Source organism: Gastrolobium bilobum, unplaced genomic scaffold (assembly GCF_033153095.1).
Source record: "Gastrolobium bilobum isolate Gb01-03AN ecotype WA unplaced genomic scaffold, APGP_CSIRO_Gbil_v1 utg14936, whole genome shotgun sequence".
Lineage (NCBI taxonomy): Eukaryota > Viridiplantae > Streptophyta > Magnoliopsida > Fabales > Fabaceae > Gastrolobium > Gastrolobium bilobum.
The window spans coordinates 338,090-365,825 of NW_026898693.1; the positions used below are offsets into that span (position 1 = coordinate 338,090).

General features: G+C 35.2%; 3 protein-coding genes across 5 annotated transcripts; 2 read left to right on the forward strand and 1 right to left on the reverse strand.

Annotated features, from left to right (window-relative positions):
* The first annotated feature begins 3,235 nt into the window (after nt 1-3,235).
* On the forward strand, nt 3,236-8,815 carry LOC133318426 (protein KINASE OF THE OUTER CHLOROPLAST MEMBRANE 1). Of its 3 annotated transcripts, none has more exons than XM_061520419.1 (5): nt 3,236-3,283; nt 4,652-5,112; nt 5,209-5,300; nt 5,410-5,883; nt 7,448-8,815. In XM_061520419.1, the coding sequence occupies exons 2-5, from the start codon at nt 4,720-4,722 to the stop codon at nt 8,430-8,432; spliced, it is 1,944 nt and encodes a 647-aa protein (XP_061376403.1). In that variant the 5' UTR covers nt 3,236-3,283; nt 4,652-4,719; the 3' UTR covers nt 8,433-8,815. The 3 variants fall into 3 exon arrangements, with proteins under 3 accessions (XP_061376403.1, XP_061376404.1, XP_061376405.1); XM_061520420.1 differs by having other exon boundaries at nt 3,242-3,283; nt 4,739-5,112; XM_061520421.1 differs by lacking the exon at nt 3,236-3,283 and adding an exon at nt 3,311-3,388 and having other exon boundaries at nt 4,739-5,112.
* Nucleotides 8,816-9,507: 692 nt separating this feature from the next.
* On the reverse strand, nt 9,508-12,464 carry LOC133318455 (uncharacterized). The gene is made up of 2 exons (XM_061520456.1): nt 12,234-12,464; nt 9,508-12,039 (listed from the first exon to the last, which is right to left on the reverse strand). Exons 1-2 carry the CDS (start codon nt 12,282-12,284, stop codon nt 9,784-9,786), a joined length of 2,307 nt encoding a protein of 768 aa, XP_061376440.1. The 5' UTR covers nt 12,285-12,464; the 3' UTR covers nt 9,508-9,783.
* A 12,318-nt stretch (nt 12,465-24,782) lies between these two features.
* On the forward strand, nt 24,783-27,736 carry LOC133318442 (MDIS1-interacting receptor like kinase 2-like). Its single transcript, XM_061520437.1, has 2 exons — nt 24,783-26,538; nt 27,369-27,736. Exons 1-2 carry the CDS (start codon nt 24,783-24,785, stop codon nt 27,734-27,736), a joined length of 2,124 nt encoding a protein of 707 aa, XP_061376421.1.

A 27,736-nucleotide genomic window follows, 5' to 3' on the forward strand; every position in this document is an offset into this window, starting at 1 on the left:
TAGTTCTAATTATAGGCAGCATCGAGTTTTTGTTTTGTTTTATTTTCTTTTACACATCAAACAATGTCATTTAGTGTATAATTTTTTTTTTAAGAAAAAATGCAGTGACCGCTCTGACCTTGGAGTCACGGGTTCAACTGGGGATTTCAGGGGTTAAAAGGGTCAACGTGCAAGTAAGGTCTAACTACTAATCCGAACCCTCAGAGAGAGAGGGTCCATGACCCGGATGAGTCGACCCCGGGCTGGGGCGAGATCTAAAACACTGGTTGAGATAAGGAGTAAGAGTTCTACGTCGTAAACCAGAGTTTTTTATATATATATATATATATAAGGAAAACTATTTCTCAAGCAGCTTGAGATAAGTTTATCTCCGGCCACTCCAAAATCACGTCATTTTATTTATTTATTTTCTTATATTACTTGATTTACATTTGAATGATTATGATTCCCCGTTTCTCTCTCTTCCATTATCACCATTGATCCATCTTTGTACGGTTATGATTTAGTAGCCGGAGATAAAATTATCTCAAGCAGCTTGAGAAATGATAAGCCTATATATATATATATATAAATATATATATATAGGCAGCATCCTTTGACACTGGTGTCAAATTTGAAATTTGACACCTCATTTGAGAGTCATTAGATAAAAAAAGATTAATGGTGTTACATGATTACAAATCATAGTCGTTGATCTTTTTTTGATCTAATGGCTCTTAGATGAGGTGTCAAATTTAAAATTTGACACTGGTATCAAAAAATCCTACCTCATATATATGAAAATTACTTTTCTTATGTTACATAAAAAAATTGTTATCTCCTACACTAACATTTTTTAAATGGGTCCCACAAATTTTTTTCTCTCACCTTCAACTTTTTTCTCTCTCCTAATTATTGTTTGAGCATGAGATAATACTTCTCTTATGCAACATAAGAGAAATATTAACACACACACACATATATATATATATAGATTAATATTTTATCATGTTACATGAGAAAATATTTTCCTTTTACATATACAATAAAAAATGGAGCTCAATCTATACTTTTTCCTAGTGTTCCTTGCACAAAGTCAAATAGTTCCACTTAAGGCTTTCTCACCTCACTTGATTTTTTTTTTGTCCCAGATAAACTCATTGTTCATGTGAACTAGTTATTGTTGAGAGATTTTTTATGATCCGGGACAATATTTTTTGGATAGTCCTTAACATAAATGGGAGGATAAAAATAGAAAAGATGAAAAACAACATGGATTAAATGAGAAAGAAAAATTTATGTTGTAAAAGGAAATACCAAGTTGTTGAGTGGTCCTGTACATAGAAAATATTTCCAGTTATTGTTATGTATTGTGGCGTCCTATGATTAACATAATTCATTCTAATGCACGAAGCAAATATTTTGCAGGGACAAAAAGAATAGTTTATAATCTGCGTAGGAAAGATCTGTTGGGTTTCCTTCTTCAATGCTAAGCCCAAGCTCATTGAGGAGTTTTTCAAAAACTCTAAATCTTAAACCTTAAATTTCACCTCCTCTATATATTCATTAGTTGAAGGTGGAGGCTAGGTTAGAAGAGAGAGATTAGAAATTTGAGAGAAAATTATTTGAGAAAAGCTTCATGCTTTGTATTTGAGAGATCTCTAGAGAGAGTTTGAATGAAACATCTCTAGGGGAGTTTGACTATCACCATTGTTGGAGAGGTTATGTTAACCACCACATTGGTGAATCTTGATTCTTTGTAACCATTATTTTTCATAGTGGATTTTTTATCTGGACTAGGTCCCGTGTGTTTTTACTTCTTCATTGGAAAATGTTTTCCCACGTTAAATCTGGTTGTGTTCTCTTTCTCTCTCTTGTTTTGTGATTTTTCGTTTTGATTTTCCGCTGCGCTGCCCGACCTAGTGAAATTCAGGCCGATGTATTGTCGAGATCTGAGATCAGGATCTTGCTGACTGACTTTCGCTAAAGGTTGTAGAAGCCAAGCTTGAGGGAACTGAGTTCCCAACAGTGGTATCAGAACCCGAGTTCGGCGGGTTCTCAGGGAGACGAGATGGAGACCAGTGGCATAACCAATGATGGAGACATGTTCAAGCTGACCGCAGACAATTTCACCTATTGAAGACGAGATGGAAACGAGTGGCCTTACTTAGCTTTTACTATTTTTTAATACAAACTTCTCTACATAGGTTGAAAACATTCTTATAACACATGAGATATTTGTGTTACATAATTATTTTATATTTAAAGTGATAATTTACTGATTTAATCTCCTCTTACTTTTGTAAGTTAATTTTAGAGTAAACACCCTTTTTAGTCCCTGTCAATATTTACGAAGTCCTTTTTAGTCCCTGACAATAAAAAAGGACCAAATTGGTCCCTGAAATTACAAAAAAAGGGCCATGTTAGTCCTTATGTCAAAACTCCCAAATATGTAGAGTGGCCCTTTTCTTGTACTTTCAGGGACCAATTTGGTCCTTTTTTATTGTCAGGGACTGAAAAGGACTTCGTAGATATTGCCAGGGACTAAAAATGGTGTTTACTCTTAATTTTATACAACTTTATATTGTATAAATACATGGGAGTAACATCATTTCATTTGTTTTGCATTATTTTTTCGTATAATCTCAAGTTCCGATCTATGTTGCACTGACCCTGACACGAGTCATGGGATATGACACGACACTCCGACACGTTAATTCTAAAAAATATTACATTTCGACACGTTAGGACACGTTTTGATATTATATAATATTTTTAATTTATGTAGTGTATATTATATCTAGTATCAATAATTTAAAAAAAAATAAAGCTAAACTTATAATACCCATCAATTTTGCAAAGAAACATAATATATCTCAAATGTTTATGTTAAATTGAATAAAATTGTAATTATAATCTAATGAATCTAATAGTTGAAATTCAAAATGCAACGCAATATAACATTTGAACCTTTTTTAAGTCTTTACAACGAGTATTAGAATGTCAAAGTATCAGGCATAATACATCAGAATTTGAAGTCTTCGTGGTTCATAGGTTCGATAGCATAGATGACAAAACGCAACGGCGTTAAACTGGGGAGAACTTATTGCGTGGAATGTAATATTCCAAATTATACGTGTCAGCTCGATGAATCAAACGTGTCACCATCACGGTGGGTCCAACGTAGTAAATTATCACTTTACCCTTTATGTTTTTATTTTATTTGGTTCTCTTTCTTCAGAACTAAAATTGGATTCCTCGTTTTTTCTGTTCTCTCCGAGATTCCATTCCTCCGAAGCCAAAGGTTGTTTCATCAACACAACACCTTTTTCTTCGCTTCTCTTTCTATCTAACTTTTCTTTGAATTTTTGTAAACTTAAGTCTTTATTCTCTCTTCTTCAAGCTTTTGGTTCGTTCACTGCTCCTCTCACTCACACTACGGATTTTATTCTTATTCATCTTCTGATTTCACTTTGTTTCCTTTTTGGTTTGGTCAACTTCTGATTATATTCAGTTCCTGTGAATTTTGTACTGTTTATGGCTCTTGAATTTTCATTGTTTGAACTATCTGGTGGGTATAAAAAATTTTTTTTGTATAAATTTACTTTTTCATTTTTTATTTTTTTATGTTATGTTATGTTGTTCTTTGGTTCTGAGAAGGTGAAGAAGAGTTTGCATATGCTGATGATGACTTACTTAGTTGAATTCATACATGTGTTGACTTGCTTGGTGGTTAGATGAGTGAGTGAGTGAGCTTTTCTGTTTCTATGTGAAAGTTGAATAGTTGGGGTCGCTAAATTCCTCACATAAGGTGCTTTTGGAGGGTTTATTCAAGCATCAGATGCCCGCTTCATTTAGAATTTGAGTCGCACCATTGACAAATAAATGTCTTAAAACCTGTACTAATTAACTTAAGAGTAGAAGAGATTGTTTTCTCAAACTCAGTTTAGTCAATGATTTTTTATTTTTTGGGTAATTCGTGGCGATCCTTTATTTTCATTTGATTCTGATTGCATTCATGTTGATTTCTTCTGATTTTGTGTCTCTACTTCACATCATTTCCTAGATTTTGTAATTGCTGTTTTGATATGTGGTTTAGCTGTTAAATATATCATACGAGGTTCATTTGGGTTGGTATGTAGAAAAGAGTAATTTGCATCTGACATCAATCTATAAATCCTGCCTATCAGTCATATATTTACAAATATTCTCAAATCTATAGTTTTTAGTATTTTATCTGTCTTATGGGCATGATTGTGGCCAAAATGGATAGAGAATGGAAAATAAACATTCTTTAAAAACAATATCATTTGTTATATGAATGGATTCTCTCGTGTGTGATTCAATATGACTAGATCATGTTAGACGATTTTCATAGATAAATCAACTGTTATCTTTATCTCATCTTTCATCTCTGCCTGTTTGCCTATAGATGAGATTGTCTCATATGAGGTCATATGACATTAGAGGATCTATTCCCATTTGTTATGTTACTAGTACTGCAAATTCGTTGACATGCCTGCTTATAGAAATAAGTCAACAAAGATGTATTTGGTGTTTGTTGGTGAGACAACAAGACTTGCAAAATTATTATTTGTACACCCCTTCTCTTTTATATTATTATGCTTATGTCTAACTAACAATGAAATGCTGTATGCATGTGCCTTTTCAGAAGCTCAAATGATAATCATCACGTTTGCATAGTTGTCTTGGGATTTGTGCAATTTGTTAAATTATTTAATGAATATTACGACTTCAGATTTAGGAATGTCTAAAGAAGTCACTGCTACTCCATCAGCTGCTTCTCTGGGGTATGTGTTCTTGGATGATGATCCTGGCATCCTTGGAACTGTTAAAGCCTCATCCAATCGCACAAATCCATGGATTGAACCTGAAAGGTTGAAACTCAGACACAGAATTGGTCGGGGCCCCTTTGGTGATGTCTGGCTAGCAACTCATCATCAGTCAACTGAAGATTATGACGAGTACCATGAAGTTGCTGCTAAGATGTTATATCCAATCAGAGAGGATCATATGAAGATTGTATTGGAGAAATTTAACGAATTATATATTAAGTGCCAAGAAGTTGCTAGCGTTTGCTGGCTACATGGAATTTCTATCTTAAATGGAAGGGTTAGACTTGGACTGCACATTTAGTTCAATATATGGGAGATTGTTAGCTACCATTTTTAACTTCTATCTAGCTAACATATTTCTTTGTGTTCATAGATATGCATCATTATGAATTTGTATGAGGGTTCAATTGGTGATAAGATGGCTAGACTTAGAGAAGGAAGGATTTCGTTGCATGATGTTTTGAGGTGATGAGTTTTCAGTGTATCCAGTGAAATATGCTTATCTTTATCTTTATATATAACACGAGGAGGAAAAACTTGGTCAATAGTACTAAGGGCCTGTTACTGGCTGCAGGTATGGAATCAATCTGGCTCAAGGTATTCTGGAACTTCACTCTAAAGGAGTCATCATTCTCAACCTTAAACCATTTAACGTTCTTCTCAATGATAATGATCAAGCAATTTTGGGAGATGTTGGTATTCCCAGTCTTTTGCTTGGCTCCTCATTCTTAAACTTAGATATGGCTCAGAGGCTTGGAACTCCAAATTACATGGCTCCAGAGCAATGGGAACCAGAGGTCAGAGGCCCTATATCCTTTGAAACGGATTCATGGGGATTTGGGTGCACCATTGTCGAAATGTTGACTGGTAATCAACCTTGGTACGGATGTCCTGTTGGTGGGATATACCAATCGGTGGTTGAAAAGCATGAAAAACCCCATATTCCAAGTGGCCTTCCTTCCTCAGTTGAGAACATCCTCAGTGGATGTTTTGAGTATGATTTGAGGAATCGCCCTTTAATGGTAGATATTGTGAGCGTCTTTAAAAGGTTTGTATCTTTTTAGATTTTTATTGGAATTTTCTGTGACTGATAATTCTGGTAGATATTATGAGCGCTTTTGAATAGCTTCATAAAGTTATAATTCTGTTGGGTCTGTCTTATTTTATTTAGTGTTTTAGTTGCATTCTTTTGGCATGGTTTATATGTGAGACTAATCAAAATCCATTAAAATTATCAACTAGCAGATTATATATATATATATATGTATATATATCATGGGGAGCTGATTCCATCTTCCGGAGTGATTGACCAGGATCATAGGATTTCTACACAAAAGTTCTTTTTCTTAATTGCTTGCCTTGCACTGTGTTCTTGACATAGCATCATATTTGTTGCTCATCTAATTCGCATATGAAGTTGTTTGGGGAGGTCATATATGATAGCTTGAAACCATTTTTTCTGGTAATTGAGATTCTCATTTAATTTAGCATGTAGTCCTCCTAGTTATCACTGGACATGGAAACTTATTTCATCAAGAGAAGGGCCCAAGGTGTGGAAACTATAATACCTTTGTGGTCGAGATAACACATTCAAATATGCGCTGTTTATATGGCTATAGGTGCTGTTCCTACTTTCTTCTTCGCAAAGACAAATTGACATGTTTGCTCCACATTTGACTTGACTCAATAGTCATAAAAAGTTCACTGACCAATCCATTTGGCCAGACTAAGAATAGGGATTTAGATGGAGAATTTTTGTGACTGTTGAAGATTATGTGAAGTAATCCATGAGCTTTGTGAACATACTCAACCGTTGTACAAGTCAAAGTACACTCCTTTTTTAGGAAAGCCTTAATATATATATATATATATATATAATATATCATTAGAATGACGACCTATTTTACCCTGATGACTTTCTTTTTCCAGAAGCTATAATTTGTACAATTTACATGCTTTTGGAATTATATTTCATAAATCATAACTATTCAAGTTGTATGAATTTTTTTATCCACGTAAGGGTGAAAATTGTCCACAAACAAAAGATACATGATGATTTACTAGATCAGAATTGTGATGGTCACATGGGGACTCTCAAATGGGTATGTCATTTGCTAGTAAACATTTTCCTTGCTAATAAGTGTTAATCCTTCATTTCATTTATATTTTGGAACATGTATCATTATTATATTTCTTTATCTTTTTAGTATTGTGTAAATCAATTACAAAAGCACATAACATGGTGAAATATTCAATTGACTTGAAGATGCACTTACACATAGCTTTCAGTGCGTATTATCTAGCTGATGATATTGTTAAGCTCATTTATTGTAGCTAGCTTGTATCTTGTTAAGGCTTATGTATTCTGAACATTAAATATGGGTAGCCAATTAATTGGGGGTGAGTGAAAGTGCTCTACATTTTTGCTTGCCCTAATCCAAGATAATGCCTGTACCAGAAATAATTAAATCAATAATCTTCCAGAGATGCATGAAATAGTTTGTACCAAAGCATGGTTATCTTTTCAGTTAATTTCTAGTTATTTTCATGAAGATAAGAACGGTCTGCTGTTGAATATTACACTATTCTTAATCATTCTTTCTACATTGCAGCTCACTGAATGAACTAGCCAATGATGGAGGATGGAGATATCTAGGAAATGTGAAAGTTGCTGCAAAATCAGGTAGCACTGGCTACACAGAGTGGTTCCTCTCAAAGGATCATCTTCAGGTGGGTGACAAGGTCCGATCTAGAAAGCCTCCCAATTCATGCAAACCCCAAAACATGGATGTCTCGGAAGGAACTGTTGTTGGTTTAGACCGAAATGCGGATCATGGATTTGTTCTTGTGAGGGTCCATGGTATTCATGACCCTATAAGAATTCATGTGTCAACCCTTGAACGAGTCACATTTGGCCTGGCAGCTGGTGATTGGGTACGCTTGAGGGATGAAAATGAGAAGCACTCACCAGTGGGCATCCTACATTCCATCAACCGTGATGGTAGAGTGGCTGTTGGTTTTATTGGTCTGCAAACTCTTTGGAATGGAAATTCTTCAGAACTTGAAATGGCAGAATCTTACTGTGTGGGCCAGTTTGTTAGGCTGAAAGGCAATGTTTTAAGTCCTCGATTCGAATGGCGTCGTAAAAGGGGAGGGTCCTGGGCTACTGGTAGGATTTCATGGATCCTACCAAATGGGTGTTTGGTTGTCAAGTTCCCAGGTATGCTGACTTTGGGGAATGAATCGAGTACCTTCTTGGCTGATCCCTCTGAGGTTGAAGTGGTTGATTTTAAGACTTGTCCTGGGATGATAGAGAAGTATCAACATATAGAGGATCATCATTGGGCAGTTAGACCAGTTCTAATTGCATTCGGCCTATTTACAGCTTTCAAACTAGGCATGTTAGTTGGAAAAAAAGTGAGGAGGAACAAGAAGGTTAATGCAATAGAAAGCGAAAGCCAATATCTTGATGGTCAAAATGCCAGCAGCCCTACACGGAGATCTTCTGTTGCTATAAATCCTGTCAACCCAACATGGGTTCCTTCAGTTGCTAATATCCTTTTCAAAGAAGGTGTCAACACTTCCACTGGTCGGTAGTTTTAGAGTTTCCTATCTCAATATAGTTGAATAACTAACGCATGTAGCTTCTTAGCATCAACTAGTCTCTGGACTAGTGAAGCAATTCCATCAGCTGTTCTGCCATACTAGTTTGAAGTTGAACAAACATCATTTGAAAGTGGTAAATTTATGTAAAAAATGCCATCACGGCTGACTCTGAATGTAGAGATTGTACATATGCTTCACAGGATTAGCTCTTTACACACTTTGTTTCCACCAATGCTTTGCATAAGGAACACTACAAAATTTTCATGATATGCTTGTTGAATTTGTAAACAGAATGAAAGGGTAGGAGTGAAACCAAATTTCCTTGGCGGAACCAAATTCTTGTGACCACTAAAATTTCATAATTTTGAGGTTTTAAAGCTGTACATAATTGTTCTATATTCTTTTTTTGAGAAATATATTTCTCATATTACGTGAGATAATTTTTTTCATACAGCACAAAAAAAATAAAAAAAATAGATGGATTTCACTTTCTCTCTCTTCTAATTAGTGGGTTTCATTTTTTTTTTTTGTGTGTATTGCATGAGACAAATTGTCTAAGCAACATGAGAAACATCTTAGCTTTATTTGTAATTATTGAATTGTTCTGCGCTCTATATAGAACTGGGAATTGAAAGTGCAAGAGATCATAAGTTTGAGAGAGGTCGTAGCCATAGTAACAACAAAGGTTCGATGTAAAAAGGCCGGATGATGTAAAGGCCGGGAAAACGGAGTGTACATCCTTTTTTTACTTTTTTTTTATCGTATGTACACTTGTGAAATATGCAAAGCTGATAAGTATTGAATTGCCCTCTGAAATGAGATCTTCGATCTAATTTTGCAACCTGATACCCCTTTTTTGTTTTAAATTGCTTTTCATTGATGCACGCAACCAATCAGTGTAGCATTTTTAACTGTTAAACATTTAACACTTAGCGGCAGCGCCAGATGTTTGCAAGCCTGTGCTATATAAAGTTATGCCACTTTTTTACTCAATCTTAAAAAGGGAGAAGAGAGGACTTGGATTTAGGTTAGACATTTGATTTAATAGAAGATGGAGAAAAGCAGCAAACGAAAATCTTTACATCTTATTGTCTAAAATAAATACATTCTGAATGTAACTAGTACAACAAAACAGGTTTCCACCTCCACTACTAGACAACAGATGTGATCGCTGTATATATATATATATATATATATATATATATATATATATATATATATATCTTGCTAACAAAGTGAAGATACAATGCTCCACCAAAAAAAAAAGTTAACCTTGCAATGGCTTTTGGCCACATAGATAACAACATATAATTTCCCTTCACAACCTTCTTCATTACCTCTTCTAGTTTGCAGCAACAATACCCGCCTCCATCACAAGCTGCTCAGTCAAAGCTGAGAGTCGAGTAACTCCTGCTTTTACCTCAGCGAAATAGTCAGTGGTATTGATATCTGTAAATGAATCAGGGTTATTATCGTTATTTTGCATGACACTGATATAGTTATCAGTTTCAACACTCATGATAGCCTTATTCAAAAGTTGTCGACTCATTTCTGCAAGTTTTTGTAGAGCACTAGTAGCAGCTTCAACTTCAAGCTGAGATGCCTCAAGCTGAAGCTTCTCAACTGCCAAGTCTCCGATGCTTTTATCACCAATTCTCTCCTGCGCCAAAGCATACATACTTTTAAGATCATTAGCATCTTCTGTCACCTCTTCCCTTACTTTTTTTAACTCTTCCTCTTTTGCATCCAATCTTACAAGAGTCATTTTAAGCTCCTCATCTTTTATTGTTAGAGATCTCTGTGCAGCAAGAACTTCCATCTCCTTTGTTTTTAAGCTCTCTTTGGTCAACTCCAGCTCATTCTCAAGCCGTTTTTGTTGCCACCTCAATTCATTAGTAGGTTCCTCCAATAGTTGCTCGAGTAGTTGATTACCCATTTCATCTAGTGGTCTTGATGAGTTAATGTCATCATCCTTAATGGAAGCAACCAGCTTGTTCGTGAGCTCTACAATTCGTTCAACCACAGATTCAGCTTCGAAAGCCTTCAGGTTAGTATTATTTAACTTGCACTGGATTATCTTCACATGCTCATCTTTCTCCCTTAGCATATTGGTTGCTTCAATAAGTTGTGTTTCTTTATTGTTCATAAGCATCTTAAGATCAGAGATTTCCTGGTTTAGTTCCTCCAGCATCTTCCTAGCATTGGAAAGTTCCAAGTCTTTCTCCTCCAAGAGAACCTGAAGAGAAGCCTTTTCAGATTTCAAATGCTGAATTTCTAGCTTAGCATCAACAAGCTCAGACTCTTTGACATGAAGAATGGCACTTGTTTCTCTGAATTCAGCACTTTTTTTCTCTAATTCGTCTTGAAGCAAAGACATTTCTTGGAGTGCTTGCTCCAAAGAAGTTCTCTCTTTCTTCAGCTCCTCTTGTAAATCCTTTACGAGCTCCTTTTCCATGGACAGATCCCGTTCAAGTTCTTTGTTCCGAACCTCTGCAACCTTAAGTTTACTTCTTTCACTCTCCACTTCTATTTGGGCATCTCTTAAATTTTCCTTGTAAGACATGACACATGCCCTTTGTTCTGCAAGTTCAGCCTGCTGCTCTTCCAACAACCGCTCTTGTTCTTCCATTTTGTTTCTAGAAGATGCGAGTGCTTGCTGGGATGAAACTAATTCAGACCTCACATCATTGAGAAGCTTCTTCACCCTTCTGAAATCCTCCATAGTTTCAGCACTCTCCCGTGCATATCTTGAAGCGTCCTCTCCCAACCTCTTAAGTTCCTCCTGCGCTAAAAACCACTCCATTGCCTGTTTTTCCATGGTGTTCTCTGCAACCTTCAGCTTTTCTTCTCCAAGCTTCCTCTCAGCCAGAGAAACTCGAAGTTGTTCTTCTTTTTCTTGAACAGCTCTTTGCAGTTCTTGAAGCTCAACTTCTTGTTTGTTCATAACCTCCTTTGCTTCAGCCAGAAGCTGAGCCTTCTCTCGAAGCTCAGAATCAACACATGCAGCTTCTTGATTCCTCTTCTCCAAATCAATTCTCATTTTCTCCACTTCTTCTTCCTTCATTGTTAGCGTGTTCTGTACAGAAGCAACCTCTTGATCGCGTTCCCTAAGCCAGAGCTTTAGTTCCTCTATCTGGCTAGCTTGAGAAACCAAATTAAGAGTAGCCTGCTTCATCTCCTCTTCCAATTTTTCATACCTGGCGCGAGCAGCTTCAATTTCATTCTCTTGGCGCTCTAACTCTTCCTTTGTGTTCTTCAATTTACTATTCTCCAACAAAACCGTCCTCTCCACTTCCTGCAGATGATCTTCCTTCTCCTTCAACGCCGCGAGTGCCGCCAGAAGATCCGACTCCAGAACTCGAAGATCCAATTCCCCTCCGGTCATCTCAGGCTCCAGTTTCTGCGTCTGCTCGAACAATCGTTCGAGCAGAACCCTAGCAGATTCAGCTTCTCCATAATCACTAATGCTACGGCCATTGCTATTCAATACCGATCTAACACTAACATCATTCCATACATGACGACGTTTTCTTTCTCCTCTCGACACGAAACCTATTCGGCTACGATGCTTCCTATTGAACCTAAGAGAACACAACAACTGCACACGGAAACGCATAACCATTCCACATCATGATTCATATTCAAAAATCCTGATAAATCATTAATTTCTGTCGAGTTTTCACAAGATTAAATGTATTTATGGAACCGCAAAATGAAATCTAAAAACAATTAATGAATCAAATAGAGAAACTAAACAGACAGAGAGAGAGAGAGAGAGAGAGAGAGAGGAACCTGTGAGTAGCATGGAGAAAAGGTAGAGCGAAGAGATGCAGAGAAAGCCATAGGTGAGGTATGAAGTGCATCACAGTTAATCACCGATCGAAAAAGGCGCCATCAACGAATTGAATACACAAACGTTCTTCCAAGCTGTGGAAACGACAATCGTTTCAATGTCTTTAAGAGAGAAAGAGAGAGAAAAACCAGAGAAAGAGATAAAGCTTAAATATGGAGAAAAGGATTGGATTGCACTCGATGGAGGGAAAAATAGCAATAAGCAAAAAAAGATGAAAAAGCTTTCGCTTAGACTTTTGTATTCGGATAATGAATCTAGTAACGTGACGTGTCCCTTCCCTTCACCAAATAAGATTCCCTCATTTTTTTTTTTTTTTTGGTACATTGCCAGTAGGTATTCCCGTTCAACCTTCTTCGGGCACCATGTCCTCGGGGTACGGCCCGTTTGGGCTAGCCCCTCATTGTAACAGTGAGTGCACTAAGCTTCGCAACCGGAGAAAGGACGAGACTAATCCCCCAATCGAAAATTTTTGGCTTATCCTCTGGCCCCCAAAGATTTTTCAAGGAACTGCTTGAGGTAGGGTTTGATCCTGCACCAAATAATCCCTTGGGAGCTCAGCTGCCAACTGAGCTACCCGTGGGGGGTTAGATTCCCTCATTTTTTATTTATTTAAACCACTGACAACTTCTAAACTAATAATAATAAAATAATAACAAAGTTCACATTTTATGGCACAAGGGGAATAGTGATAGTGATAGGGTTTTCTTCTTTTGTAAATGAGAACACCACTTAAAATGCTTTTTGTAAACTAAAATACAGCCACATATCTGGTAGTTGTCTTGTCTGTTGTCAACATTACTACTATTTTAGCTTAATTAGAAGGGAAAAAAAAAAAATAACAAATGATAATGCTCGTGGGCTAAATGATTTCTCAAGAAAAGCAACTATGACAAAGATATAGGAACGAATGGGAATGCGAGACCTAGGCAAGGTAGGTGTAAGACGTGTAGATGTTTATCCTAATTCGTTAAGTCGTTAACGTTGATTGGGCTGGCACTTCTCTTTCGGTTGTATTATGGATGAGGATATTTCGATATTATTATTGTCATTACCATGAAGAGGGAATATAATTTTATTTATTTCATACACAGAGGGAATATAAATTCATGACAATGAAAAGAGATTTATTGTTTCGTTAACAGATAAATTTATCTTCTATATATATATATAAATATAAAAGTATATAAGACTCATATTTTTTCTTTTTCTTTCTTCTTTTCATATGGATCTAATATATTTTTATGTAAATAAGAAAAATATTAACCCTGTAGAAAAGGAACCCGACTCGCATAACCATATCCCCTGATTTCTATGTTCAATTGTGTGGGTAAGGTTTTTCTCACAAATTTTTAAGTTAAAAAATCTTCAAGGGATTTATAACTATAGTATTGCCAGAAAGTGGATACATCATGCCATAGAAATATAAAGTGTGGGATTTATAGGTTTTTTTTTTAAAAAAAAAATTCATAAAGTTCGATAGGTCTGCTGAAAATATCTTTTTGTTCCTAAAATATGATAGTTCTAAATCCTTTATTTTAAAAATACAAATTGAACCTTATGATTTAAAGATTTAGTGTGTACAGTGTAGGAAAAGATATTATTCTTATGCAAGATGAGAAATTTTTAACCCTAATTTAAATGGCTGAAATGTAAGAAATTCTCTTCTTCTTCCTTAGAAAACCTTTACGTGATTCAAAACATAATAATTTGACTCTTTTAACTAATCAGATCGTATATATTGACTCCTTACAAAGGATGTTCGGTGCATTCAGATAGTGTTAATTTTACACTATAATGCATGATTTGAAAAGTTTTAGGAGTTACGCAGTTGAGTTTTAAATCACAAGGAATTTTTCGGAAACGTACTGACCTATATATAGTTGGAAGGATTTGCTTGCTTTTTAAATAATGAACCAAAGATTAAACCTTCTAGAAGTTAATTATTAAAAGGGCCTCTTATAATCGTGACATTGTTGGAGATATTAATCTTATGACAATGGATGTAAGGATAAAAAGAAACAAATTGATAGTTGAACCTAATTAGGATCGACCATGAATTGAACCTAATCATTAACTTCAAGAGACTCAATTACTGAATCCTAATTAATTATTCAACATATTTTCTCAATTTACGATAAAAAATAATTTAAAATAAAATTACCAATTCGAAAGAATTTATCATGAATAATGTAAAAAAAAATTTGACTTTTTTTTTTGGGTGGTGGGGTCAAGCCCCAAAGAAAACAGAAAAGAAACTAGATCAAAGAACGTCTAGCTCTATGTACAGAGCTAAAATCAGAAAAGTAAAATCACCTAATTTCAGGGGAGGGGAGGAGGAGGGAGACTTAAATAAAATAAAATCCTCCTAATCTAAGTTCTCTAGAGGAAGATTAGCAAGCCAGTCCGCACAAATGTTTTCCTCTCTATAAGTGTGAGCTAGTCGAACAGTCCAATCCTTTGAGACTCCTCTTCGTATACGAGTCACAATGTGAGACTCACAGGATGGATCACCAGCCTTGATGAACAGAGTAATAGCAGAAGCTGAATCACTTTCTTAAATAATCTTTCTTCAACCTCCTACCCAAACCCGATTGAGTCCTTACGGAATACCCCAAAGCTCAGCTGTAATTGCATTATAATAACTCACCCGGTAAGAAAAATCCTCCAACCACATACCATTAGAGCCCCTAATCAATCCACCACAGCAGCACTTCCTGGATTCCCTCTTGAAGCCCATCAGTATTAATTTTAATCCAACCATCTTTAGGAGGAACCCACTTGATTAATTTTGTGTCAAATATTATGCTAGAAGGCACACCATCATCAGATAAGAACGTTGAGAAAAATTCTGCAGCAAAAGTTTTTATCACACTTGGATTGAATCTGCTCTCCACCCTTCCTGAATCATGTATAATTTCATTTCTCCATGTACAAATCTTCTAGCAGGTAATACCAAACAGTATTTCCCAAGGACCGAAGCAGCTAGTAGCCATGTCCGTTAAGTTATTAATTAGTCATTCATGCAAATTATAATAGAAAAAATAGGAGTTAACTAATTGGGGTGACAATTGAAGCCATATGTAAAGAATCTTGGGATACACCACCTCAAAAGCTAGCTCAAAGGGCAAGGCCTTATAAACTCCACATTAGTTGTACATACAACCAATGTGGGACTATCTATCTCAACACGCCCCCTCACACAAGAGCCTATTGGGCTTGAAGGGTGGACAATGCAACAGGCCCAGCCTACCTGTGCTAAGAAACACCACAAGAGAAAGTGAGGGGCGGCGAGGCTCTGATACCATTGCTCACATTCAACTGATGAGATCGAGCATAGTTCGTCAGATGTATCTGTGGACTCACATTTAACTACATCTCCTCCCACGGCTTCGGTCCCATCTTCGGATAGTGACCTTCCCATTGCTCTTCGTAAGGGTACTCGTGATACTCGCCCTCCGGCCAGGTATACAGTCAATATTAGTTATCATCGTCTTTCTCCATCATATTTTGCTTGCATGTCCTCTTTGTCCTCTGTATCTGTTTCTAAGATCACAGGTGATGCACTTTCACATTCGGGATGGAGACAAGCTATAATTGATGAAATGAGTGCTCTTCATCTTAATGGCACATGGGACCTGGTGCCTCTTCCTTCTGGAAAATCTGCGGTTGGTTGCAGATGGATTTATGCTGTTAAGGTTGGACCTGATGGTCAAGTGGATCGTCTTAAAGCTCGCTTGGTGGCGAAGGGTTTCACTCAGGTCTTTGGCTTGGATTTTATTGATACTTTTTCTCCTATGGCGAAAATGTCTACTGTTTGCCTTTTTATTGCCATGGCTGCTATTAGCCATTGGCCTATCTACCAACTGGATATCAAGAATGCTTTTCTTCATGGTGATCTTGAGGAAGAAATTTATATGGAGCAACCTCCTGGATTTGTTGCTCAGGGGGAGTCAGGTCTTGTTTGTCGTCTTCGTAAGTCTCTCTATGGCCTCAAACATTCTCCAAGAGCTTGGTTTGGTAAATTTAGCACTGTTGTTCAACAATTTGGCATGACTGGGAGTGCAGCTGATCATTCTCTCTTTTATCGTCATTCTACTTCTGGATCTATTTATCTGGTGGTATATGTGGATGATATTGTCATCACAGGCAGTGATCAGCATGTGATCACTCGATTGAAACAACACTTATGTCATCATTTTCAGACTAAGGATCTTGGGAAACTTCGATACTTCTTAGGAATCGAGGTGGCCCAATCTAAAGCTGGTGTTGTGATATCTCAGAGGAAATATGCTCTGGATATTCTTGAAGAAACTGCTCTGATACCATATAAAGAACCTTGGGATACACCACCCCAAAAGTTAGCTCAAAGGGTGGGAGTGCCCAAGGCCTTATAAACTCCACATTAGTTGCACATACAACCAATGTGAGACTATCTATCTCAACACCATAAACTTCTAGAGGTTGAGCAATCTCGAAGCAAATGCAAAATGCTTTCATCTCCTTGATTACAAACTGGGCAGATTGCAGAACCCAACTGAAATTTGTTCAATCGCATTCTTGTTGACAATCTGTCGTGTTCCACTTTCCAAAAAAAAAAAAAAAGTCTAATTCTTTGAGAAACCACCCATTTTCAAAGTAACTTCTAAATATCTTCCAAAAAAAACTTTGACTTAGCTTGTACATATGTAAACTAATTCATTCTTATATATAATTTGAAAATTATAAATTATAAAAGGATAGTATCTGAGATGCACTTTTTTACGGAGTATTTTCTTATATTTACAAAAGAAATTTATAATTATGGATTACCAAAGTCATCAAAAAATATATATATATATATATATATATTTAATAATGACTAATTTTTTGTGTGTGTGTGTGAATTTATAAATTATAACATAAACAATAAAATAAAACAGGCCTAATAATAAATGAGTCCAACATGATTTTTGTTTTACAATAAATTTATTAATTTTTTTTATCTTATTTAGTTTTTTTTTTGGTATCCTATCTTATTTAGTTTTATTCATAATGAAAATTCTCATTTTAAAAATTTAAAATAAAAACCTAAAGGATGGAGAAGATAAAAAGTTCGGATAGATTTAAAAATAAGAAATTAGAACTAAAAATAAATGAAAAAATAAAAAAGTTATTGAGATGATAATTGAAATGTAAGCACAATTTTAATATAACATACGAATATGAAAGTGGAAGAACTTTGATATCGTATTCTGATTGCCATCTATATCTATTGCAATTGATGAACAAGAAAGGAAAATACTTGAGGCTAAAAAACTCAAAAGGATTGGACAACATAGCTAGTGGTTGTGGTGTTGGGGGATGCACTGACTTGGTTTAGGGCATGTGCATTGTTTTACTGTTTAGGTTTTTGATGTATTACCAATAGATACTGATATTTCTCTAAAGTAAAGAAGGATTCTGATTTTTTAGGAGCATCCTGTGGTTTGTCCTCATTGGACTCAAACGGGATTTGAACTAAATTAATAGTTTAATACTATCTGATAAGATATTGTGACAATCAAATAATGTTACTACCGATATTACTACAACATCTTAACCGTTGATTTCCGTCAATCAACGGTTATCATTTATTGCAAATTAATAATTAATTAATGAGTTTGATTTGAAAAATGATAACCGTTGATTTCTGCCAATCAACGGTTAAGATGCGGTAGTAATATTGATAGTAACATTATTTGGTTGTCACAATATCCTAACCCTAATACTATTAAGAGGCACTTGGATTCCTGAATTTGAACCGGGTGGACAACTATGCTTCTCATAGTATACATTCACAATGTGAATATTGTGCACACATTTCCACTGTTTGAATTATTTAACCCTGATTTCTACCAAAATGATCAACAACTTGTACAGTTGAACCTGATAATGATATGTGTGAACACTCAATTTTTGTTTTGATTGTTAATAACAAAAAGTAAAATCAATGGGGCGTGATGACATTGCTTTGCACTCTGGTATCTTTGGTAAACTATCTTCAATGGTGTGTAACTGGTTCTGGCCTTTGATTCCCTTTTGTCTGAGCTTACTGTTCAATTCTCGTCACCAAATAAAGTAGTGTGAACATTGGTCCTGTTGGTGTATATTGATTATGAGTTTTGTGTCCTTTTGTTATTTAAATATTTTATATGTTGACTTGTGGACTCTTGCTTAGATAATTGATCACCACTCATATATATGATGTTTTCGTCTTTCTTGGATATATGATTGAATAAAAAGAAAATATTTGTATTTCGTCTGACCGGACGCGCGCGCATATATATATATATATATATATATATATATATATATATATATATATGAGGTAGGATCCTTTGCCACCGGGGTCAAATTTGAAGTTTGACACCTCATCTGAGAGCTGTTAGATCAAAAAAGATCAACGATTCTGATTTGTGGGCATGTGACACCATTGATCTTTTTTGATCTAACGGCTCTCAGATGAGGTGTCAAACTTCAAATTTGACACCGGTGTCAAAGGATCCTACCTCTATATGTATATAGGGCAGTATATTTTTATACTAGTGTAAGAATTAGAAATCTTACCAATTAATCTTAATCATTGATCCACTTGTATCTAATGACTCACATTACTAAAAATTAAAGCCCTTAGATATAAGTGGAATTAATGGTCAAGATTAAGAGTGTAACTTATACTGGTGTAAAATAATATTGATAAAGATATATATATATATATATATATATATATATATATATATATATATATATGACTTATTATTTCTCAAGTTGTTTGAGATAATTTTATTTCTAGCTACTAAATTATAACCGTACAAAGATAGATCAATAGTGAAAAAGGAAAAGACAGAAAAAGAGAATCATAATCATTCAAAGGTAAATCAATTAATATAAGAAAATAAATAAATAAAACGACGTAATTTTGAGATAACTGGAGATAAACTTATATCAACCTGCTTGAGAAATATATATATATATATATATATATATATATATATATATATATATATATATATATATAGTGAATTGACTTATTCAGCAGTAGCGGTACGTTCTAGGATATACGTGAATAACTAATCGCGTGTCTTGTTTATCCACATCCTGTGTGGATCACTTGACTTCAGGCCTTTTTTTAATATATTATTATTTACTTTGAGACGGCCATAACTTATGTTACATTCATATTGACACGAGACACAAGATATAATATGATATAACACATCGACATATTAATTCTAAAATTTTGATATATTAGGACATATTTTGATATTAAATAATATTTTTAATATATAAAATATAATTTATATTTAATATATATAGCAGCTCATAATAAGTCACATAACTAATCAAATATTGAAATTCCATAAAATAGATACAAAGAAAAATAATTTTTCATGTCAAATTTTATAATAAAAAATATTTGATTTATAAATTAATTTTTCATATTTAGATAAAAAAATAAAATAAAATAAAAATTGGATTTAAAAAAAAAACATGTTGGAAAACGTTGACTGCGTGTCGAAGTGTTGGCAGTGTGTCAAAAATGTTAACCACGTGTCGGAACATATTGGTGTCTGACACGGGCTTTTTGACCATTGTAGCCTTTAACTAATAAAAAATTACCATCTTACCCTCGTTTATAAACTATTTCAAAATTTAACCTTCTCTACAAACATAATACCAATCTGCCCCTGTTTGACCGTTGACCACCCAGTTATCTGGGTAGAAAATTATTTACCCGGGTACTAACCCGGTTACCCTGGTATATATTCTTATTTACCGTGGTACACACCCGGTTATCCTGGTACATATCCTTATTTACCGTGATACACACCCAGTTATCCTGATACATATCCTTATTTTCCAAGCCCAAGAGTGAATCCAACTCAAATCCATCAATGAAGAAAACGTGGTTAAATGTGTTTGTAATTTGTATAGAAAATTTGTCAAGAAATCATCCCTTTTAGCTAGAGCGAGTGTTAGTGAAGTATGCACATTGAGTCCCTCGTCTATAAGGCATAAAGGCATTATTGCATATCTATAATTTTTTTGAATAAGAGTTAAATTATGTATATATTTCAAATTTAATGTGAAGAAAGACAAAATTTTTATAAAAATTAAAAGCTTTGATATTAACTGATTAAAATATAAAATATAATTTTAGAAATTTTCAAAATGATGGGGTTAACATGGCTTTTTTTGTAATTTGGTTATGTGAGAAGATCATTGGATTGTATACTCATATATGTTTTACATGTTTTTTGTCATTTGGTTCTACCAGGTTCCTATTATTACTTTACAGTTTATTATTTGTCTTTTGAGTTGGATTCATAGTTCGGCTTAAAAAATAATGACATGTATAAGAGGAACCAGTGGTAGACTCAAGAATTTTTTTTTATGGGTGCACACTTAAGGCGGGGGTTCGGGGGTAGCGCCCCCGAAGATTTTTTTTAAGAAAATTTTAAATGTATTAAAAAAGAATATAAACAAGAAAAGAAAAGAAAAACTTTAACTTAACATAAAAATAATAATAATCAAGAGTCAACTAAGCTGTTACAATAGAACGACCACAAAAGCATTCTTCGATTCTTCATTCCTTGAAAATATTGCATTATATCTTCATCATCAATCTTATCAAATATATCATGTTCAACATAAGTTAGCATACATGCGTTAAACCAATCATCACTTATCTGATTGTGCAACTTATCCTTAACAAAAGTCATTGCAGAAAAAATTTGCTTAACACTAGCAATTGCTACCGGTAGAACGAGTGCCAACTTTATCAACAAATAGACCAATGGATAAACAATATCCTTTCTCTTCTCAACAAATAGTATATTTATCAAAACTTGATTGTCATAATAATAATAATAATAGAAAAACCATAAATTTCATATTTTTATTAGAATTTTTTTTCAATAATAATAAGATTAACATATATTTCTAGAACGTTATATATTAGTTTTTTTAAAATATAAAAAATATTTGCGTAATAAAAAATGCAATATAAATTTTAAAACAGAGATTTAATCAGTTAATATCTATGAGCTTCTGAAATAAAAAAATTGAAAGAAGTTACAGAAACTAAAAAGCTTTAGTCTACCAGCGCCGTATAGCTCGTAAGTTGTTCGATCTGACGGATGAAAAAACAATAAAATAGATAGAAGGAGGTGAGGATCACACGGCAGTTCAAGGAAGAGATTGCGATGATGTGTGCTTATTTTTTCACCCACCCATTTGATTGAAAAAAAAAATCCTCAAATTTTTGTGTCTGCGAGTGCAGACACAGTCACCAATGTCCGTCCACCACTGAGAGGAACTGAGTGTGTACTATGATAAATAAGGATATGTACCAGGATAATTGAATGTGTATCAGGATAAATAAAGATACCAAGATAACCAAATGTGTATCATGTACAGAATAAATAAGAATATGTACAGAATAACCGAATGTGTATCACGGTTCGACACACATTTTTCAACACAAAAAGGTGTTGGTGCTTCCTTGTGTAACTATGGCTTAAGGTAGACTTTTTGTTGATACCTTTTGTTTTTCAACCCCATGCCAAAAAGTATTTTGGTAAATGAAGGGCCGATGTATTTCTTTGGGCTTATGCCAAAAAATTTTATGTTTTTCAACCCCATGCCAAAAAATCGTTTATACCTATTTTTCCACAACTTGGTAAAAAAGAGTAGGCCACTCGCTTTCGTCATGATGAAACGTAAAAAATGAGGAGCTACCCCCACTTAAACAATCACACATGGCCATGATTGGCCACAAAAGTATACATCGTTACGGTACAACTGCAATATAACTTTTCCAAAATAGAAAAAACGTCAGAATATCTCAACGGTCAAATTTCAGACAACTCAAAACAAGAGGACATTTCTGCCTAAATTGATCGGTTAATTGACCTCCGAGTCCTATAGCATAAATATATCCTGCTCAGCTGGACAAGAAAGGACCTTCAATCACCACCATAATTTTGCCGACCGGATAAAGCCAGCATCACCGCTAGAAGGACCAATTAGGCAACATAACCATCTCCTCACGAACCAAATAACATGACCGATTGGATATAAGTCCTAACAAACCTTAGCACCCCGACTCCGCAAGCTACCAAGCTGGGGGCTTTTATTCTGGGTTGGCCTTATGGTTTAGGCCTAGTATAATAAGTCCATACTTAAAAGCTTATAGAGGATATCTTGCAGAGAGACAAGCAAAGCCTCTTACAAGATACCCTCTTCCTTTCCTAAGCACAAGCAGCCATTGTACACTGACAATGGTTGCAGTAGGCCTTGTTCCAACAAGGCTAGTCTACAATGTAGGGCTCAACCCCACCTTCTCCACTCTCTCTCCCATGCTCAGAGGGTCGAACCCTACCTATAAATACCCCCTTCATACTAAAGTATCATCACTATTTGATTACTTCTATTAGTTGTTACTCTATCAACTTGGAGAACCTCGGTAGCCACTAAACACCCCCACCATTGTCATACAACACTTGGAGAACTCTATAAGGGCTTTAGTCTATACTATTGCTATAAAGAGTACCCCTAGATAAACATACTATGCCCCCTTGTGGGATATATATACGGTTCTCTCATCCACTAACACTTCAGAATTCATGATTGATACGTAGTATTGGATGCATGGTTGATATTGTTTAACTTATTGGTAGTGGTTTCTGCTAGTCATGGACTCCCATGAGTTCCCTTCCATATATTGATGGCTCTGTCACTGATGATACGTATATGCCTTTGGCAGTCAAGCGGTGTTTGAGATGAAAGATTTATAACTCATGGATCATGCATATAATTATAAAATACGCAAATAATATGAAATCAAAGTCGGGATTGTGCATACTTTGTTGGGCCATCACAAAATCGGAAGAAAGGGAGGACTACATGCTAGGATCTTCCTCTCCATGACTTATTCCAAAATAGTAGCCTTCTTACGATGGAAGCATGATGACTTACGGGGTTTAATCGCAGTATAAATAAGCTAGAGAGGAGACCTAACCAGATACCTAAAAAGAGTTTGTGTCAACTGGATCCACCCATTATGAAAATCAGGGTCACACGAAACCTTCATTGTTGCCCAATTAGGCCCAATACTAACAAATGTCATAAGTAGGGGTGTAAATGGGACAGATGGCCTAACAAGGGCCTACGACCTAGCTTATATCAGGTTAGTTCGGCCTATCATATATAGTCAAATAGAATAGGCTTAGGCTTTTTAAAAAAATATTTAGATAACAGGTTAAAGGTTTTCTTTTACATGTCGGGTCTATAAGCCTACAGGCTTATAACATATTATTTATTCAGAATAAAATTATTATTTTAATAATTTTGAATAATAAAGTAATATTATTTAATTATTGAATGCCTAATAGGCTAACAGACCTAGAGCAAGACTTTTATTTTTTGAATATAGGCCAGATCAGACCTATAATTTGGACTTACACAAGGCTAATAGACCAGGATATGCCTAAAGTATTTTACACAGACTTGACCTATTTAAGACAAAACTCAGCCTAGCCCAATCCATTTACACTCTAGTCATTAGCTTAACTCAACATGATCACAATGGGCTAATCAAAATACTTGAAATAGGAATACCTATTAACCCGATTAATTTAAAACACAAAATTAATTAATTAATTAACTAATATTGCCTACATAAAGGAAATTTTTCAATATTCTCCTATTTGGGCTATATTAATTAATTTATATCATTTTGAAAATGACTCTATTGGGTTAATAACTAAAAAGTCATCTCTCGCGGCCACGATTTCGAAAAGCAATATTCCATTTCCAATTCTAGCATCTCAACACAATTGAATCTAACATAACCTTATCATAGGAATATGACGATCAATATACCAAAAATAGCATAGCATATGACCTTCCATACTCACATACAATAAGTACTGAGTCATTGAATTATTGGTTCAACCGGTGGGCCATTGATTCAACTGGTTTAATTAAATTTATATTAAATTATATAAAAATATTATAAGGTGTATTTTGACCAATAATTAAGAGTAGCCTAATAGTAAGTTTAACACTACTCACTCCCTTGAGTTTGTGTCCACTAGGTTAACCCATCATGAAAACTAGATACAAGTAGATATCATAAGCAGAATTCAACATGATCACAATGGACAATTAATCCGATTAATTTAAAACTTAAAACTAATTAATTAATAATACGAAGAAGTTCAAAAATGGGAATAAAAAGAATGATTAGTCGCAGTCGCACTCAATCCTCCTTCAAAGTTGAACCCAACTCAAGCAATGTTGTGACATGCGTGGGGGAAGTCAGTTCACACTTTTACACCTGTTTAAGTCAATGGTTGTTAATCACAACCGTAAAAATCCTCGTTTCTGATACATCTAAGTAACAAAATTGTATATGTGTAACATACCATTACTTAGCAAGTTGAAAGCCCTTGCATCTGCAAACAATGCACTCTTTTGTTTCTAATTATTTTTATGGACCAGAATTATGGTCTTCTTTTCTTCTCATGTGTGGTGTGATTATAGGGAATCAACTGGAGTTAGGAGCATCGTCCCAGCTTGACTTGGAAGCAAATGCTATACTCAATAGTGGATGGTGGGAATTGTACGACAATATCTCCAATCGCTGTATGTGGAATGGTATAGTTTGCAACGACGCTGGAAGCATAACAAAAATCCAATCCCGGGAATCAAAGAGAGTGGTTGAATTTGAAAAACTCAACCTCTCAGCTTTCCATAATTTAGAAAAGCTTGATCTCTTGGGAATTGGAATACGAGGGACTATCCCACCAGAAATTGGTAGTCTGTGCAAACTCACTTATCTCGATTTGTCCAACAATCAACTAATAGGTGAGATACCACCTTCACTAGGAAATCTTAGGCAGTTACATACCCTAATCCTCGCTCGCAATGACATTAATGGCTCCATTCCTCACGAGTTGGGGTTCCTCAAAAATCTTGTTACACTTGATCTATCTAATAACATGATAAGTGGGAACTTGCCTATTTCGCTTACGAATCTCACTCGACTAGAAAAGCTTGATATTTCCAGCAATCTACTAGTAGGTTCCATCCTTTCTAATTTAGATCAATTAACCAACTTGCAAGAGTTGAGGCTAAATCGTAACTCCATCAGTGGGAACATAGTACACTTGTTAGCTGAAAGCCCTGCGATGCTAACCGCTATTGACCTCAGTTACAATGACATTAGTGGCGAAATACCATCACAGATTGGATATTTTCCAAACTTAACCATTTTGGATCTAAGTTTCAATAATCTCACAGGAATGGTTCCCCGAAGTCTCATTCATGTTCATTTCGTGGTGGACATGTCCTATAATTATTTGAAGGGTCCAATTCCAGATGGCTTCAGCCCTTATGCGCTAATAGGCAACATTGATGTATGTAGCGACAATTCGCATTATCAACGGGCATTCAAATTTCAACCTTGTTCATCTTACAGCAAAACAAGCATGAAAGTAAAACAATATCTAGTCATAGTTATTCCCATCATTATTTTGCTAATCGCCGCCCTCTTACTGCTTGTGTATCTGAAACTGCGTAAAGGTGCAACAAAGAACAAACATGCAAACACAGCAGCAACTAAGAACGGGGATTTCTTCTGTATATGGAATTATGATGGAAGCATTGCATATGAAGACTTAATTAGAGCTACAGAGGACTTTGACATGAAATTTTGCATTGGAACAGGAGGGTATGGGAGTGTTTACAAGGCACAATTGCCTAGTGGCAAGGTTGTTGCCTTGAAAAAACTCCATGGTTTTGAAGCAGAGGTGCCGGCTTTTGATGAGAGTTTCAGAAATGAAGCGAGAATCTTATCAGAAATAAAGCACCGACATATTGTGAAGCTTTATGGATTCTGCTTGCACAAAAGTATCATGTTTTTGATATATGAGTACATGGAGAATGGAAGCTTGTTTTCTGTGCTGTATGATGATGTTGAAGCAATGGAATTGGATTGGAGAAAGAGGGTTAACATTGTTAAAGGCATTGCAAATGCTCTTTCATATCTTCATCATCATTGTTCCCCTCCAATAGTACATAGAGACATAAGTAGCAGCAATGTTTTACTGAATTCAGAGTGGCAACCCCGTGTTTCTGACTTTGGCACAGCCAGACTCCTCCAACATGAGTCATCCTATCGAACTATAGTTGCTGGAACCATTGGATATATAGCTCCAGGTAAATTATATATAGCTTTCTTTTCAGTTTTGGTTCTTTTTGGTTCCATTTCCTTTTTTTCGCTACGCCTTTGTGTTTACTTGATTCGAAGCCTAGTGTATACATGTAAAATGCAGCTGCACTAATTTGTAATGCTGTGTTGGTTTGGTTCTCTGCTTTTTTAGGCCAAGCCCATTTTTCTTAAGCTAGTCACTTGCATGGTTTGATTATTCTAATTTGTTTCTGCGGAGAGAGTAAGAGAATTGAGAGAGAAGGTTTATAGGATTGAAGAGAGATAAAAGAGGAGAGGAGCATGTTTTTCAACTCTGAGCAGTTTTCATCAAATGAGTGATGGATGGTCAAATCTTGTCTGGTTGAGCTGAATTTTTAGAAGGATATTCCTCCATTTATAATTCTTCATAGTGGACGGTGCAATTTCTGAGCAGAGTACTAAATAATTTTCAAAACTTTCGTGAACCGTGATGTTTTCATCTTGTAGGTGACCTTTTGATGTTATGAAAAGGGTTGTTCATATCTGTAGATTGCTTGTAAAACTCCTAATAGCTTTCTTTGTTGATGCTGGAAATTTTACCATGGTTTTTTCAACTCTTAGTTGAGGAGTTTTTGTGTTTATGTTTTCTGCCCAATTTTTTATTTTTATTTTTGTTACTGTGCTTGCTATTATTATTACCATTTATTATTCCAGGGGAAATTTCGTTGTTTTATGAGTTTTTATCATGCTGAGTTTATAGAAATCAAAGATTTTATTTAAACCAGTCAAATTTCGACTATTTTCTTTTCTTTTTCCTTTTGATACTTTAACATGCTTTATGTTGGTCTGATCATGGCAGAGCTTGCCTATACTATGGTTGTGAATGAAAAATGTGATGTCTATAGCTTTGGAATGGTGGCACTTGAAACTTTAGTGGGAAGGCATCCTAAGGAAATACTGTCATCACTTCAATCAGCATCTACTAATGCCATCACATTATGTGAAGTACTGGATCAACGCCTTCCACATCCAGATATGGCAGTTTTACTTGACGTAGTTCGTGTTACCATAATAGCATTTGCATGCTTAAATCCCAATCCTTGCTCTCGGCCAACAATGAACTACGTGTCTCAATGTTTTCCAACTCAGCCAAAACCATTAAGCATTCCTTTGGGTAAAATTTCATTGCAGCAGCTCATGAATGAAGAGTTCAAGAATTATTTATAG

Coding starts and splice junctions, on each gene's coding strand:
- LOC133318426 (XM_061520419.1), top strand. CDS start 4,720: ATGAATATTACGACTTCAGATTTAGGAATGTCTAAAGAAGTCACTGCT. Junction 5,113..5,208: donor TTTCTATCTTAAATGGAAGG/GTTAGACTTGGA, acceptor TTGTGTTCATAG/ATATGCATCATTATGAATTT. Junction 5,301..5,409: donor TCGTTGCATGATGTTTTGAG/GTGATGAGTTTT, acceptor TACTGGCTGCAG/GTATGGAATCAATCTGGCTC.
- LOC133318455 (XM_061520456.1), bottom strand. CDS start 12,284: ATGGCTTTCTCTGCATCTCTTCGCTCTACCTTTTCTCCATGCTACTCA. Junction 12,040..12,233: donor TTTCTCCATGCTACTCACAG/GTTCCTCTCTCT, acceptor TTCCGTGTGCAG/TTGTTGTGTTCTCTTAGGTT.
- LOC133318442 (XM_061520437.1), top strand. CDS start 24,783: ATGCACTCTTTTGTTTCTAATTATTTTTATGGACCAGAATTATGGTCT. Junction 26,539..27,368: donor CATTGGATATATAGCTCCAG/GTAAATTATATA, acceptor TGATCATGGCAG/AGCTTGCCTATACTATGGTT.